At 40.0% G+C, this 13,549-nt stretch overlaps 1 protein-coding gene across 1 annotated transcript in view; it reads left to right on the forward strand.

The window, feature by feature from the left end:
• Window positions 1-13,549, forward strand: part of ESF1 (ESF1 nucleolar pre-rRNA processing protein) — a 78,581-nt gene that overhangs the window by 32,935 nt on the left and 32,097 nt on the right. The window contains exons 7-9 of the mRNA XM_089690780.1: window positions 1,711-1,825; window positions 3,182-3,323; window positions 5,156-5,308. Of these exons, the coding sequence (XP_089546906.1) occupies window positions 1,711-1,825; window positions 3,182-3,323; window positions 5,156-5,308 (410 nt within the window). The remainder of the gene's footprint in view (window positions 1-1,710; window positions 1,826-3,181; window positions 3,324-5,155; window positions 5,309-13,549) is intronic.

Here is a 13,549-nt window from a genome sequence, read left to right on the forward strand (position 1 = left end):
TAATCTCTTTGATTGTTTCAAATGTATCGATTCCTTTGTTGGCACAAAAAGTCCCAATGCTAATACCTGTTCCTCTTCTCTTGATAATTTGTAGGATGAGAGATTGATGATATTCAATCCCCTTTCTGTGTTGTTTTTACTGTGTATAATTCTATCCCCTTGCCTGCCTTGGGTGAGGTGCTCAGATTTGGTCTGTCTAAAAAAACATTTTCCTTCATCTTGGGGACAGCTCCCGGCTTAATTTTTTGTGCATGTTCCTGAAATTTCTTAGTGGATTTAATAGCTGAATTATTTTGCATACCATTGGTAGAAGAGTAACTGTTCGACACACCATCTTTTTCCTGTTGTGAAATTTGTGTAGTTTGCAAATCAATATCATGTTTGGCAAACATGTTGCATTGAAATCAATGGGGAAGATTTACTAAAATTGGAGCACTCAGAATGTGGTGCAGTTGTGAAAGTTAGCCAATCAGCTTCTAACTTCAGCTTGTCCAATGAAGCTTTGGCAATAAAACTTGGAAGCTGATTGGTTTCTATGCAGAGCTGCACCAGATTTTGCACTCTCTAGTTTTAGTAAATAACCCCCAATGTGTCCATGTTACATCTGCATGCCGAGTGCTTGCCTAGCAGTTGAGGTATTTTAATGTAAAATCTCCCTTGGAATCGAAAAAAAAAAAAAAAAAAAAAGCTGTCGTACAGTTAGCAGCAGTCTGAATTTCGGTAAACCGCCTTTAAACGGTGTCTGAAAAGTGATCATTTTTAGGAGTGTGTTTAGAATCATTGCACATGTGAAAGAGGCCTTGACACATTCCTTTTTTTTTTCTTCCAAACATTTTTTATTTTCATTAGACTTCCTTACACATTCTTAACTACCTATTAGGGATTATCAGTTTCACATATTCCACATGAATTGTCTCTTATCTTGTCTGTCATCCCTTGGCTTTTATGTACTGTAAACTAAAAATGTCAGCCATTTCAAATGTTTATAATTAAAAGAAAAGTACTATAACAAGGTGTCCGCTGTTTAGTGGGCAAAAGAAAAGATCAGAAAGGAGAATAAAAGCTGGGCAAGGCTTAGCCCAGTGTCTGGTCCTCAGTAGCAAATTAAACTAAATCAGGTACACCGAGATGGGTTTTAAAAGGCAATAGCAGCCATCCTGTACTCTTAAAATGGTATACAGGTTTTTTACAGGGTGTATTTCCTGTGCCAATCCCTTATGTGGATTGTATTTATTATATACTTTACTTACACAGGAGTTGCACTGTCCTAGTGCTAGGTAAATGTTATAGGCCCTTGGGGCGTATAAATCACAGCAAAAATACAATTTTGTATTTGTCTACTAAACCTTATCTTGTAATAAAAAGGTAACTGAGGTGTGAACAAAAGTATTTATTGTGCTTGAATTCAACTAGAGTTTGTTGCTGGTGTTATACATGATGCTCAGCTGTTATCAAATGTTTCCTATAACAACTATTGTCATTAATTAAAGCTGTCTAGTAATAAATAGCAGCCAAGTGCTTATGTACTAAACACCACCACTCATTGCTAACATTGTTCTGTTAACGCCTTTGTGCATAGTGCTGTTATGTTTGCAGGCTCACTGCAAACTGGAGCAAATAGCATCCTATCAGAAAATATGCACATCGTAATTTTTTTTTTTTATAGCATTTTTAAATATGCATTTCTCTGGTCTCTATTGCACTTAACAGGTTTATTCCCGATGAGGCACAGTTTGATGATGAGCCCAAGGACTCCGCTGTAGATGTGGACATCTCTGCTTACAAACCGAAGTTATTTACCTCTGCAGCCAATGTAACATCAAAGGTATAGACAACTCACTTAATAATTTTATTTGACCTCTCTGTCTGATATAAGAGCTGTTTATTACTCCCTGTACTTCATATACATATAGCACCTGGTGTAAGCCAAATAAACTTGCACTGGGTCCTAGAAAACAGCAAGAGACCTACATAGAGCTATAGCAACAGAACCTGTGATGCTTTAAAGCATACAATGAAAGAAGGCTTCCCTTTAGATGTTAATGCTCCTTGGCAAGCTCCGCTTTGGCTTGAAGGGTTGGGAGAAGAGCATCCTCATCTGTAGGGATGTTCAGAATGTTTATTTCATAAAAGACGAAAAGATATTATCAATCTTTTTTCCTGTTATCAATTCATTTCTTGTTGTACTGGTATAAGTGATATAAAAATGGTGATTACAGTTGATGGCACTAAATCAGCTGATTTAAAAGGGGCAACAGTTAAAGTGGTATTAAACGCAAAAGCAAACATTTATTATATTGCAGCTTAACTATTCTTCGATGTGGTGACTGCATTAGCTATCTTTTATAGGGATTCTTTCCCTTATTTTGCACCTGGCTGTCTGGCCACCAAAAGAACAAGCTGTCTTGCAGATGTAGCAGTTACTGTAGAGGGATGAGAGCTCGTTCACGCCATGGTGCAGAGACGTCAGTTTTTCCGCATGTGTTCTGCAAGGGCACAGCAAAATCAATTGTTCTCTATGTGCCCTGTTCACACCACAACACTAGTATCCCATGCAGAATTTTTCTGCACAGGAATCTGTAACTTATATAACACTCACAGAAGCATACATGAAAACTGATGTCTCTGGAAGTGAAATTTGCGCGTCAGTTTCCTTCAGTTTTTATGCACGTATTGTTTGAATGAGCCCTGAGACAAACTGACAGGGGTGCTTACAATGATCATCCTTATTTCATTTATGTAAAATCTTTATCCCAAAAGGAAAAAAACTGTTGCTGTAAGCTGGAGTTTGGCTTCCATTTGTTAGTGTATCACAATTTGCTAGTATAACTAATGCTCCCATCCCACTAATTAACAATGCTGCTCTACAAAGGTGTCTTTGTTGCTCCATCTTCCAGAATAGAGGCAATACAATACAAGAGGTGTTTTACTGGCCAGATCACCAGGTAAAAACAGAAGAAAAAAGCCTTGAAGAAAAAACAAAAAACCTATGCAGTCACCATATTTAATGATTGGCAAGCTGCTATATATTACATTTTTGGTTTTGGGTGTAATAGCAATTTAATTTTAAATGCACTATTGTTAGGATTTGGGGTTTATTATCACAAAGTGTTTAATTTAATAAAGTGTTTTTTGTTTTTGGGTTTGTTTGTTTTTTTTTTTTCAATTTTATTTATTTTAGGTAGACCTGACTTGGGATGAGACTGATCAGGAAAGGGTTACGACTTTAAACAGACCGTTTAAAAAGAATGAGATCCTTGACATGGATTTTCAGGCATATTTAGCATCTTCTAGTGAAGAAGAGGATGATGAACTCTCAGCAGGTTAGTTTATTGAATCCATTCATACTCGCGTTAAAATTTCACATGCAGAGGTGTAGCCAATGTCTATGTTTGTGTCGTTGATCAAACCTGAACTGAGAAAATACGCAGTTTATTGAAAATGTTATTTACCTGGCTGTGGCATGTATCCAGATTTTTCCAAATTATGCTAGTAACAGACCCTAGTTAAATATGCAGATAAGGAGTTTTTATATTCTTCTGATTTCACTAGCTACATGCTTGTCCAAAGTCATTCACTCAGGACTGAAACCAGAGAAATTCAGGCACCAGCTACTTTCAGGAGGAGATCAGCAGTGACAGCCTTCATATTTCTCATGTTGTATGTCCTTCACATTCTTTCAAGGCTGGAAGAGGTATTAAACCCAAAAGCAAACATTTATTATATTGCAGCTTACCATTTCTTAGTTTATGGTGGCTGCATTAGTTTTTTTTTTTTTTTAGGCCTTCTGTCTTTTATTTTCACTTCTTGTTTGCACTGCAGAAGATTTCAGGGCACTTGCAGAGTGGCTTCATTCACTTGAATGGGTCATGCTTGTTGGGCGCTACACCCACCAACCATGACAGGCATTTAACTCCTGCTGTGGCTGCAACATGTGTACACCCCTTGCCACTGTAGGTAAAGGGGGTGCGGGTGGGGTAAACTTGTCTTAACTATGGAGTTTACTACCCCCCAAACTGCAAATGTAAATGAACCCTTACTGTTCTGAGCCCCCTATAAGGCTGCTTTCACACTGATGTGCTGGAGTTTACCTGCACCGCGGGTGCAGCGCAGTGCATCTGCAACATTGCACTGGTTTAGCTGTGCTATGCCATAGACTTCCATTATATCCTGCAGGTGTGGAGCACTTTCTGAAAGTGCACCAAAACTCCAGGAGTTTTCAGAAATTGCAGCAAACACTCAGGATATAATAGTAGTCCATGACTAAGCGCTGCCAACCAGCAGGAAAGCAGCAGGTACACTGCCCTGCATCCGCAGTGAGGGTTAATCTCAGGGCATCAGATTGAAAACAGCCCTATGCTTTTATGCCCAGTGTATTGCTTCACACTGACTTGAGGATCTCTTCTCTCCTGCTGTTGGCACCATTCTTTAGACCACTAGCCAGGATAAGAGGTGGAGAGCAGTTGGTATCACCCCTCATGGGACAGGATCCAGAGCTACAGAGGAGGCATTGCCTTATGTGGCTCTTGCTCCCTATTACAGCTCCAACAAGTAGTCTCTCTGCATTGCATTCTGTTTGATGGTTTGGAATGGCAGGTCAGCAAGCCTAGACCCTGATCCACCAGTCTCCTGGCCACTATCTACTGGTTGGTGACCCCTAATATAAAACCTTTACCTCAAAAATAAAAACCCTGTTGCTGTAACTGCTTATAAAGTGTTAACTGGAGTTTGAGTTCATTTACCATGCCCCAGCCCCCAGACCGACAGTGCTGCTATCCAAAGGTATCTCTCTCTTCATCCAGAGTGGAGGCACTCTAAAATAGGAGGCATGTTACTGGCAGGATCACCAGGTGAAAACACAGGGAAAAACCATGAAAGAAGAAAGCTAATGCAGCCACCGCATCTGATTGGTTAGCTGTAATATACTCTATTTTTGGTTTTGGGTTTAATACTGCTTTAAACTTTCTTCGTTGTTGCTTTTATCTGTAGCAAACCCCATCCAGCACAACTGCATTTTCAAATATATAAATAAACATTAAGATTTGCTTTTAATTTTGGGGTAATGCATTGTATTTGGTACCGTGTTTGTTATTGCTTCTTTATGCTGCATAGATTATTCTTGCAATGGATTGCAATTATGTTTTTACCCTTGTAGAAAATGTGGAGGTAGAAGATGTGAAGTCTAAAATAGGGCCAAAGGATGATGAAGACCAGATTGCTCGTTACAGGGAGCTGCTTAAGGGCATCCAGGAAAAGGAGAAGAAGCAGGAGGACAAGGATGTGGAAATGGAAGTAAAATGGGTCCCAGGTAATTTTGGTTTCCCTATTAACAACAAAAAAGTTAAAGATGTTTTCACTGCAGTACTAGAAAAGGGACTTTGAAATGACTTTGTTGCTTTAGGACAACCTAGTTGTAAATCCAGATAAAGAGACATCATTATCTGCCTATTCAGGACATGGTGACAATGCCTTTTGATAGTCCACTCCCCAGCAAGGTATACTTCCATATCCGCTCCCTCACATCCACCTTGGTTAAGCTGCAGTCAGATAGTGTTGAAGATTACCCAGGTTCATGACTGATAATTGGCCACTCAGGCTTGAGCACTGTCACATGTAAATAGAGTGGAATACAGTATATTTTGCCTGGAGATGGTGGAGGGTGGGGGAAGTGAGTAGGAAGCACTATTACTTTAAAGTGGTTGTAAAGGCTCAAGGTTTTCTATCTTCATGCATTCTATGCATGAAGGTAAAAAATCCTACTCTTTTGCAGCATCCCCCCCAGCCCCCCTAATACTCACCTAAGCCCCCTCTCAATCTAGCGATTTGCACTGGAGTCTCACCTATCCCGGGACTCTCTCTCCTCATTGACTGAGACAGCAGTGGAAGCCATTGGCTCCCACTGCTGTCAATCTCAGCCAGTGAGCCAATGAGAAGAGAGAGGGGGTGGGGCCAAACCATGGCTCTGTGTGAATGGACTTACAGAGCAGCAGCTGGGAAGTGTGCATACTCAGGTGCCCCCATATAGCAAACTGCTTGCTGTGGGGGCACCCAACAGGAGGGAGGGGCCAGGAGCACCGGTGGGGGACCTGACAAGAGGAGGATCCAAGCTACTCTGTGCAAAACCACTGCACATAGCAGGTAAGTATGACATGTTTGTTTCAGTGCTAATAAAAGCACTTACATTGTAATAATGACACTGGGCAAGAAGGCGTTAACATCTGGGGCAATCAAAGGATTAACTGTGTGCTTTTTTTATCTGTGTGTGTGCTTTACTGTGTAAACACGCTGGCAATATATGTATGTGTATATATATATGTGTATATATATATATATGTATATATATATATGTGTATATATATATATATATATATATATATATATATATACACACGCCCTCTAGCAGTATTTCTGCTGCACATTCATTGTCATTTAAAAGTATGCAGTCGAGGCCACCTCCAGGTCCACAGTTCTCAGCCAGTGGTTTGGGAAGCCTTCAAAGCTAAGCCTAACGCGTTTTGAGGGGCCAGCCCTGTTCTTCAAATCCAGAGCTCTGTAGGTGAAAGCCCTACCCAGAAAGTACTGTCACTTGTTGAATCGCTGTAATGTTTCTAGCTTTTGGGCCTTTTCAACACTTTAGTGGATGACCACCGCCACCCTCTGTTCGGCAAGAAGAAACAAAGCAGAGCTCTGTTCTGTCAGTGGGGTTGTGCTGTATTTTGTTTCTCTGCAAAGCAGGTAATAACATCTAGCACATCCCTTAGTGAAAGCACCAGTTGCCAGTGCAGTCAATAGGCAGTGCATATTTTTAGCACTGTTCACTGTATTAGCGTCACTGGTTTCTACAAAGGGTCAGTTAGTGTCAGATTGTCAACTACAGTATCGCATTCCCACTCTAAGTCGGGATCACCGCCATTACAATTATGAAAAACAAATTCCTGTATGTACACCATAGTTTGTAGATGCTATAGCATTCGCGTAAACCAATCAATATACACTTATTGGGATTCTTTTACTAAAAATATGTAACAGAATACATATTGGCCTAAATTTATGAAGAAATGTGATTTTTTACAAAAAACAATTTTGTTATGTTTTATAGCAGAAAGTAAAAAATATTGTTTGTTCAAAATTATCGGTCTTTTTTTGTTTATAGTGCAGAAAATAACCAGTGGTGATCAAATACCACCAAAAGATCACTCTATTTGTGAGGAAAAAGTTATATCAATTTCATTTATGAACGCCATAGCATTACCGCACAATTGTCAAAGTAATGCAGTGCCAGAAAGCAAAAAATGGCCTAGTCAAGAGGGGTTAAATCTTCAGGCGGTCAAGTGGATATAAAAGAAAGGATGATAGATTTTTTTTTTTAAGTGGTGATATAATGAATCACCACTGAGAGGCACTGTTGCATTACACAGGATGATGTCCTGAAACCCTCTGGATAGTCTTCACTGTTATCCAATGTCAATTAATCATTAACTGCATGATAATCTTGGCTGGAAACATAATTTCAGGTGCACATAGTTAGATAAAAACAAAGGCTTAATGGTAGTATTAAGAGCTTATCAGAACTGAAGATAATTTCAAAATAGTCTGAGGAGGGGGAGACATTTTCACACATTCACCTGGCTTCCTGTCCAGTAATCCCTTTTAATGATCACCTAAGGCACCCTCTGGTTACAATGATATAACCTAAAATGATTAACAGTATAAAACAAAATGATACATTTATCTTGATGGCAAATGGAAGCCAAATATTTTAAACTCACATGTAGGAACATCAACATAGGTAACTCAAATGATAAGGGCACTTTCATCAGAAAGCTAACAGACATCAATGCATGATATTGACCTACTACATGACAGTGATATTGTGTAGTGTATGTGAACATTTTAAAAAAACATGTTATCACTTAACATATTTTACTTGTATCTGTGATATAGTAAAGATAAGTCTAAAACCATGATATGCATGATCCACTCTTCCCTTTACATGACCCGCGTAAGGGCTGCTTGTGCTTTAATATAAAGGACTCAACGCATATACAGTGGGGCAAAAAAGTATTTAGTCATCCACCAATTGTGCAAGTTCTCCCACTTAAAAAGAGAGAGAGGCCTGTAATTGGCATCATAGGTAGACCTCAACTATGAGAGACAAAATGAGAAAAAAAATCCAGACAATCACATTGGCTGATTTGGAAAGAATTTATTTGCAAATTATGGTGGAAAATAAGTATAAGTATAAAGGATAACTAAATATAAGCAGAAAAATTAGATCTATTTATCAGCTTACCAGTCCTTAGATCTGCTGGCTGCATTCATTACTTTTTTTCAGGCTAAGGACATTTGCAGAAAAGACAATATTTTTTTCCTTCTGTAAACTGCTAATCTCCTCACCTCCTATACAATGGAGATGAAGAGAGGAAGACATGTTTGACCTAGATTGTATGACTACCATGGCTTCCCCTGTAGACCGTGAAGTAAATGAGCATAGTTCTGGGTCTTCACATTAAAGAGTTGACAGTGGACAGTCTTTAAACAGTCTTGTTAACTTTGAGGAGCAGGGGAGTACCTTGCCATCCTAGGCTGTGCAGGCTGTATGTTTCTGTTGATGCACACACTGTAGGGAGGCACAACTCTAGTCCCTGCATGCCAGTCTGTTTCTATTGGATGCTGCAAGAGAAAGGAGCCACCCTGAAATAGGGTACCCGGGCCAGTGGTCATGGCGTAAACCGAAACATAGGCAAAAATTTAAATATAAAGAAGCTGCATACTCAGTAATTAAATCAGCTCCTGAAGGTGCTAAAAAAAACTAAAGTTTTAATATCACTTTAATGTGACTCATTTAGAGAACAGTAATAGGTTCTCTTGATAGCTGAGCCCCTGCAATGCAAAATGTTTGGACTTTTTCATTTATATAGCAAAAAAATAAAAATCCCAGTGGTGAATAAATACCAGCAAAATAAAGTTTTATCTGTCTCAAAAAATGCTAAAAAAATTCATATGGGTACAGCGTTGCATGACAACGCAATTGTCATTCAAAGTGTGATAGCACTGAAAGTTGAAAATTGGCCTGGACTAGAAGGGGGTGAAAGTGTCCGGACTTGAAGTGGCTAAATACAAGTAATAGTACAGATTAAAACAAGGCAGCATTTTTAAAGAATAAATGACCTTTAAAAAGTGCAAGTGACATTTAAGAAAGTCATACAGTCAATGCAGGAGCTGTAATATGTAAATGATACCCCCATGCCTCTGTTGACTATATTACTTTTTAGAATGAGGCCTGACAAAATAGAAAGTCAGATTAGATCAGCAGGTGCTGCTACACGTAAAATCTATTGTTGTCTCTTCTGATGAAGCCCAGAAGCTATGGGGCAGGGAAAAGTCATCTGTGTCCCCACATGAAGGGATCCCAAGCATATTGGAAACTTAACCTCTTTGATAGAAGTTGCTTTAGCTTTGAATAACTATCTCTGGTTTCCCTGTACAGGATGTGTAGATCATCTAACTGGTTATTGTAATGTGTAGTACATATTTAAAATCTATTAGTAGACTTTTCAGTTGCTTTATTTTCCCTGGAGAGTTGTGCTTTGTGAAATTTTACAAGAGAAGCAAAGCTGTATTATTTTGTTCTTTGCATTGCGTCTTGCCTAGGATCAAACCTTTTCCCCACTGTTGACAGTGCAGGAAATGCTAATTCAATCACTTTTTTCCTAGTGCACAGATAAAAGGACAGGGATTTAAGTCATGGTCTGGTAATTATACCTCCCAGTGGGGGGGTGAAAGGTCCCCTTGAGTACTTTGATCTGTCACTGTGCATCACTGCTAAATGTAAAATGAAAAAATCCAAGTAATATGATAATACTGAGCAAATAAGTTGAAAACTGTTCAGTTTACATATTTGGCAAACATGCTATTAAGTCTCCCTTGATTTGAAGTAATGGGTGGGATCCATTTGGCTGAAGTGTTGTCTTTCTGTTGAAAGATGACGTTGGGGACAAGTCACATAGGAGGTTCTGGATTTTCAATTGTAGAAGCAGTTTCTTTATTGGAATATTAAAGACAAAATGTTTTCATTGAATTTAACATATTGCTTAGCTCTTGATACCTACATTTTGGCATGGCTTGTAATGCATTAACATGACTGTACATTGCACAACAAATGCAAGCTTTCCTGCATAGATAATTACAACACACTGATAATGAACAGGGTAGAACTTGTTATCTTAAGCCTCCTACATGTGATGAAACTATTGGATGAATGATCGGCTTTTTTTTTCTTCTGTATGCTAGTTTCATATCAAAAATGAATAGGTTACTAGAGTTACAGAAATTCTTGTAAGACAGAATACAACTCCCATGATTATTATTATTATTATTATTATTCAGTATTTATAAAGCGCCAATAGTTCGCTCAGCGCTGTACATTACAAAGGGGGACAGAACATGTGACAGAACAATACCAATACAATGCAAAACATGAGGGGATCGAGGGCCCTGCTCTTTCAAGCTTACAATCTAGGATGATGATGTAATGTATTATATTCTTTTGTTTCTGACCATGCAAGGTCACTGATTAAACAAAAATCATTTGTTCTGTTACCTTACGAAAAATGTTTGTTGTTTGTCCCTTCGAAAAATTTTGCATGAACTGTCGTGATTGGCTCTTGAAAGCGGTGTACTAACAAATGTCCTGCAATCGCTCAGCTCTATTTTTCATCCGTTATTGTTTGTACTAGGCATTATGCAGTGATTTATTACAGTATTTGTAAAGCCAAATACACATGGGCCAAATATCAGCCGGTACTGGCCAGTTCAACAGAAACCAGCTGACATTTGGCCAATGTGTTCCGCAGCCTGTCCGGCTTCTGTCGAACAGGCATGCTGGGAAAAAAGGAGCTAGTCAGCTCCAATCTGTGCTCGCAGCCTTGTGCGTACAAGGCTTAAAACACTTAATTTGCATAAACCCTGTTTATCAAAATTTTGATGCAGTGGATGACATGTGTGCCAGCACAAGGTTTGTAAAGGGTGTTGGGTACTTAGCTAGCACATTGACTGCTCCCTTTTAACAGAGGAGTTTAACAAAATGGCTCACTGGATGAATTTCTACTGTTCTGGCTCACCCCCACTCCCTGCAGCTTTTCTTTGTGGTTTCTTCCTTCCTGTCCTGTAGTGGTGGCTCCTTCTCCAGCCGTCTGGATCCCCTGGACCTGGAGAATAGGGTGCAGCTGCCCCGACTGAGCGGCCACTAAAAACCAGTAGGCTTTTTCTGGGAATTCCCACCAGTCCAGCTATTGTCAGCAAGGTGAGATACTGGGGTATGGTCAGTATATTATTTGATGTGCGTACAGGAAGACATGGGATGAAGGAGATGGGACTGGAAGAGGACATGGGATAAAGGAGATGGGACTGGAGAAGGATGTGGGATGGAGGAGATGGGACTGGAGAAGGATGTGGGATGGAGGAGATGGTACTGGAGGAGGACGTGGGATGGAGTAGATAGTACTGGAGGAGGACATGGGATGGGGGAGATGGTACTGGATGAGGACGTGGGATGGGGGAGATGGTACTGGAGGAGGACGTGGGATGGAGGAGGAGGACGTGGGATGGAGGAGGAGGACATGGGATGGAGGAGATCACACTAAAAGAGGAGAACATGGAATGAGGGAGATGGGGACTGGAAGAGGACATGGGACAGAGGAGATGTTTACATTGCTTTATGTTAATATTGTTAAAGCTGCTGTTAATAATTATTTTTGCAACTTTATTCTGCATAAAACATTTAACAGTGACATTTCATGAGATAATTTACAAGGATGTGTTTAGGGGCGGGGGAGTTGGGTGGGGCGACTGGTGGCGAGTAACTCTTTAGGCCTGGCTGGTAGCTCTGGACATGAAATTTTGAGCCCTGCTATAAGGGAAAATTAAATCAGGAATGTGGTGTACTTGGTACCTTTGACACCCAGGGCTGCTCTATTTTCTTCAACATTTTCAATGATTAAAATGTGTCTAGGAATGAAATATAATGAGGCAGGCCATAGATGATGCGATTTTCTTTCCTGCAAAACTTGGTTGCAGGAAAGAAAATTGCTCAATTTCCCCGTCAACACAGTCATTGTTAATGGGGGAATCTCTCCTGTGGAGCTATTGTGTTCTCCTGGCGGGAAGGGGGGGGATGTGCAGGGTGCCTCCTTAAGCTGTTGGTCATTAAAAGCTCCCCTTTTACATTGATGGTCAATAAAATGATCTCTTACACTGGTGGTCAGTGGGAAAACGGTCCAATAGCACTGGTGATTAGTGGGATGAATGCTTCTTACATTGGTGACTAATGGGAAGAATGTGCTAAATTATCAGAGTCAGGTGATTAGTTGGATGAATGCTTCTTACATTGGTGACTAATGGGAAGAATGTGCTAAATTATCAGAGTCAGAAAATTCTCATTACTTAAGAAACCGCTAGCAACTCCCAGAGGAACCCCAATTGAGATAGACTGGTCTAAATTGATAAGACCCAGGTACAGTTCAAAAAGCCAATATTTTTGGCTACTTCATTGACGTATGAGAGCAGCCACAAGTCAAATTCTACAGAAGTGCATCTTCTTAAAGATAGAATACATGTTGCCTGATTTATTGCTCTTGTGTAAAAGAAAAACAAAAAAAAGTCTACTGCCATTTGCAAAGCTGGTTCTGGATTACATTATTACAATGAGTGTTCTTTTTTTAATTGATGGTTGAAAAAAAACAAAGTGAAAGTTTGTCATTTGAACTCTTTGCTTACCTTCTGGATTGCTGCTAGCGTATTTTGTATGTACTCATTCAGAAGGCTAGTTAGTGTTACAAGTCCACAACAGGATCTTCATTATAGGCAGCCCTCCATAACAGGAAGCTACTGAAAATGTTCTGCTCTTAGCAGTATTCACATCATAATTGTAAGATAACACAACCCAATTCAATTGTAAACATTGTGAAAGCCACTTAAAGAATAAGTGGAATAAATCAAACTTCCTAGCTCCTCCTGAACAGTCATGGGATCACCCCCATCAGGGCTGTGCTGCCCACAAGGCAAATTGAGGTGGCCGTAAGGCAAAAATCATGCAGGTACAGTATGGCACGGCTGAGGCCTAAAGTTAGCCATACGCTGACCACAATTTGGTGGGTTCAGTAGGGAATAGGATACAATGTCCTGGTGGGTGGGATTCCTCTATCCACCTTACTTGCGTTGACTATATGAAAAAGAACTGTTTATGGCTAGCTTAAATTTTCATACTGGAGTGCATGTTGAGCCCTTCATATGCTTAGCTTTTGGGTTGCACAGGGGCCACCTGCAACATAACTAATGATGCTGGCCTCCTTGCTACCAGTCACACTGTGGGGCCCAGGTGCCAGCGTCCTAGCAACCAACAGTGGGGTTGGGGTGGGGGTCATCACCTAACACCTGGTGAACATGTCATGAGGTTCCTTGTGCAGGCTCTTTTGCTCATTTTTTGTGCCTGTCTCCCAGTTTTCCTCATGCATTAATCAGCCTATCTTGGGCTTCTGTTGGAAACTAT

This window comes from Staurois parvus, unplaced genomic scaffold (genome assembly GCF_062004578.1).
Source record: "Staurois parvus isolate SC_StPar_1 unplaced genomic scaffold, SC_StPar_1.0 ptg000543l, whole genome shotgun sequence".
NCBI lineage: Eukaryota > Metazoa > Chordata > Amphibia > Anura > Ranidae > Staurois > Staurois parvus.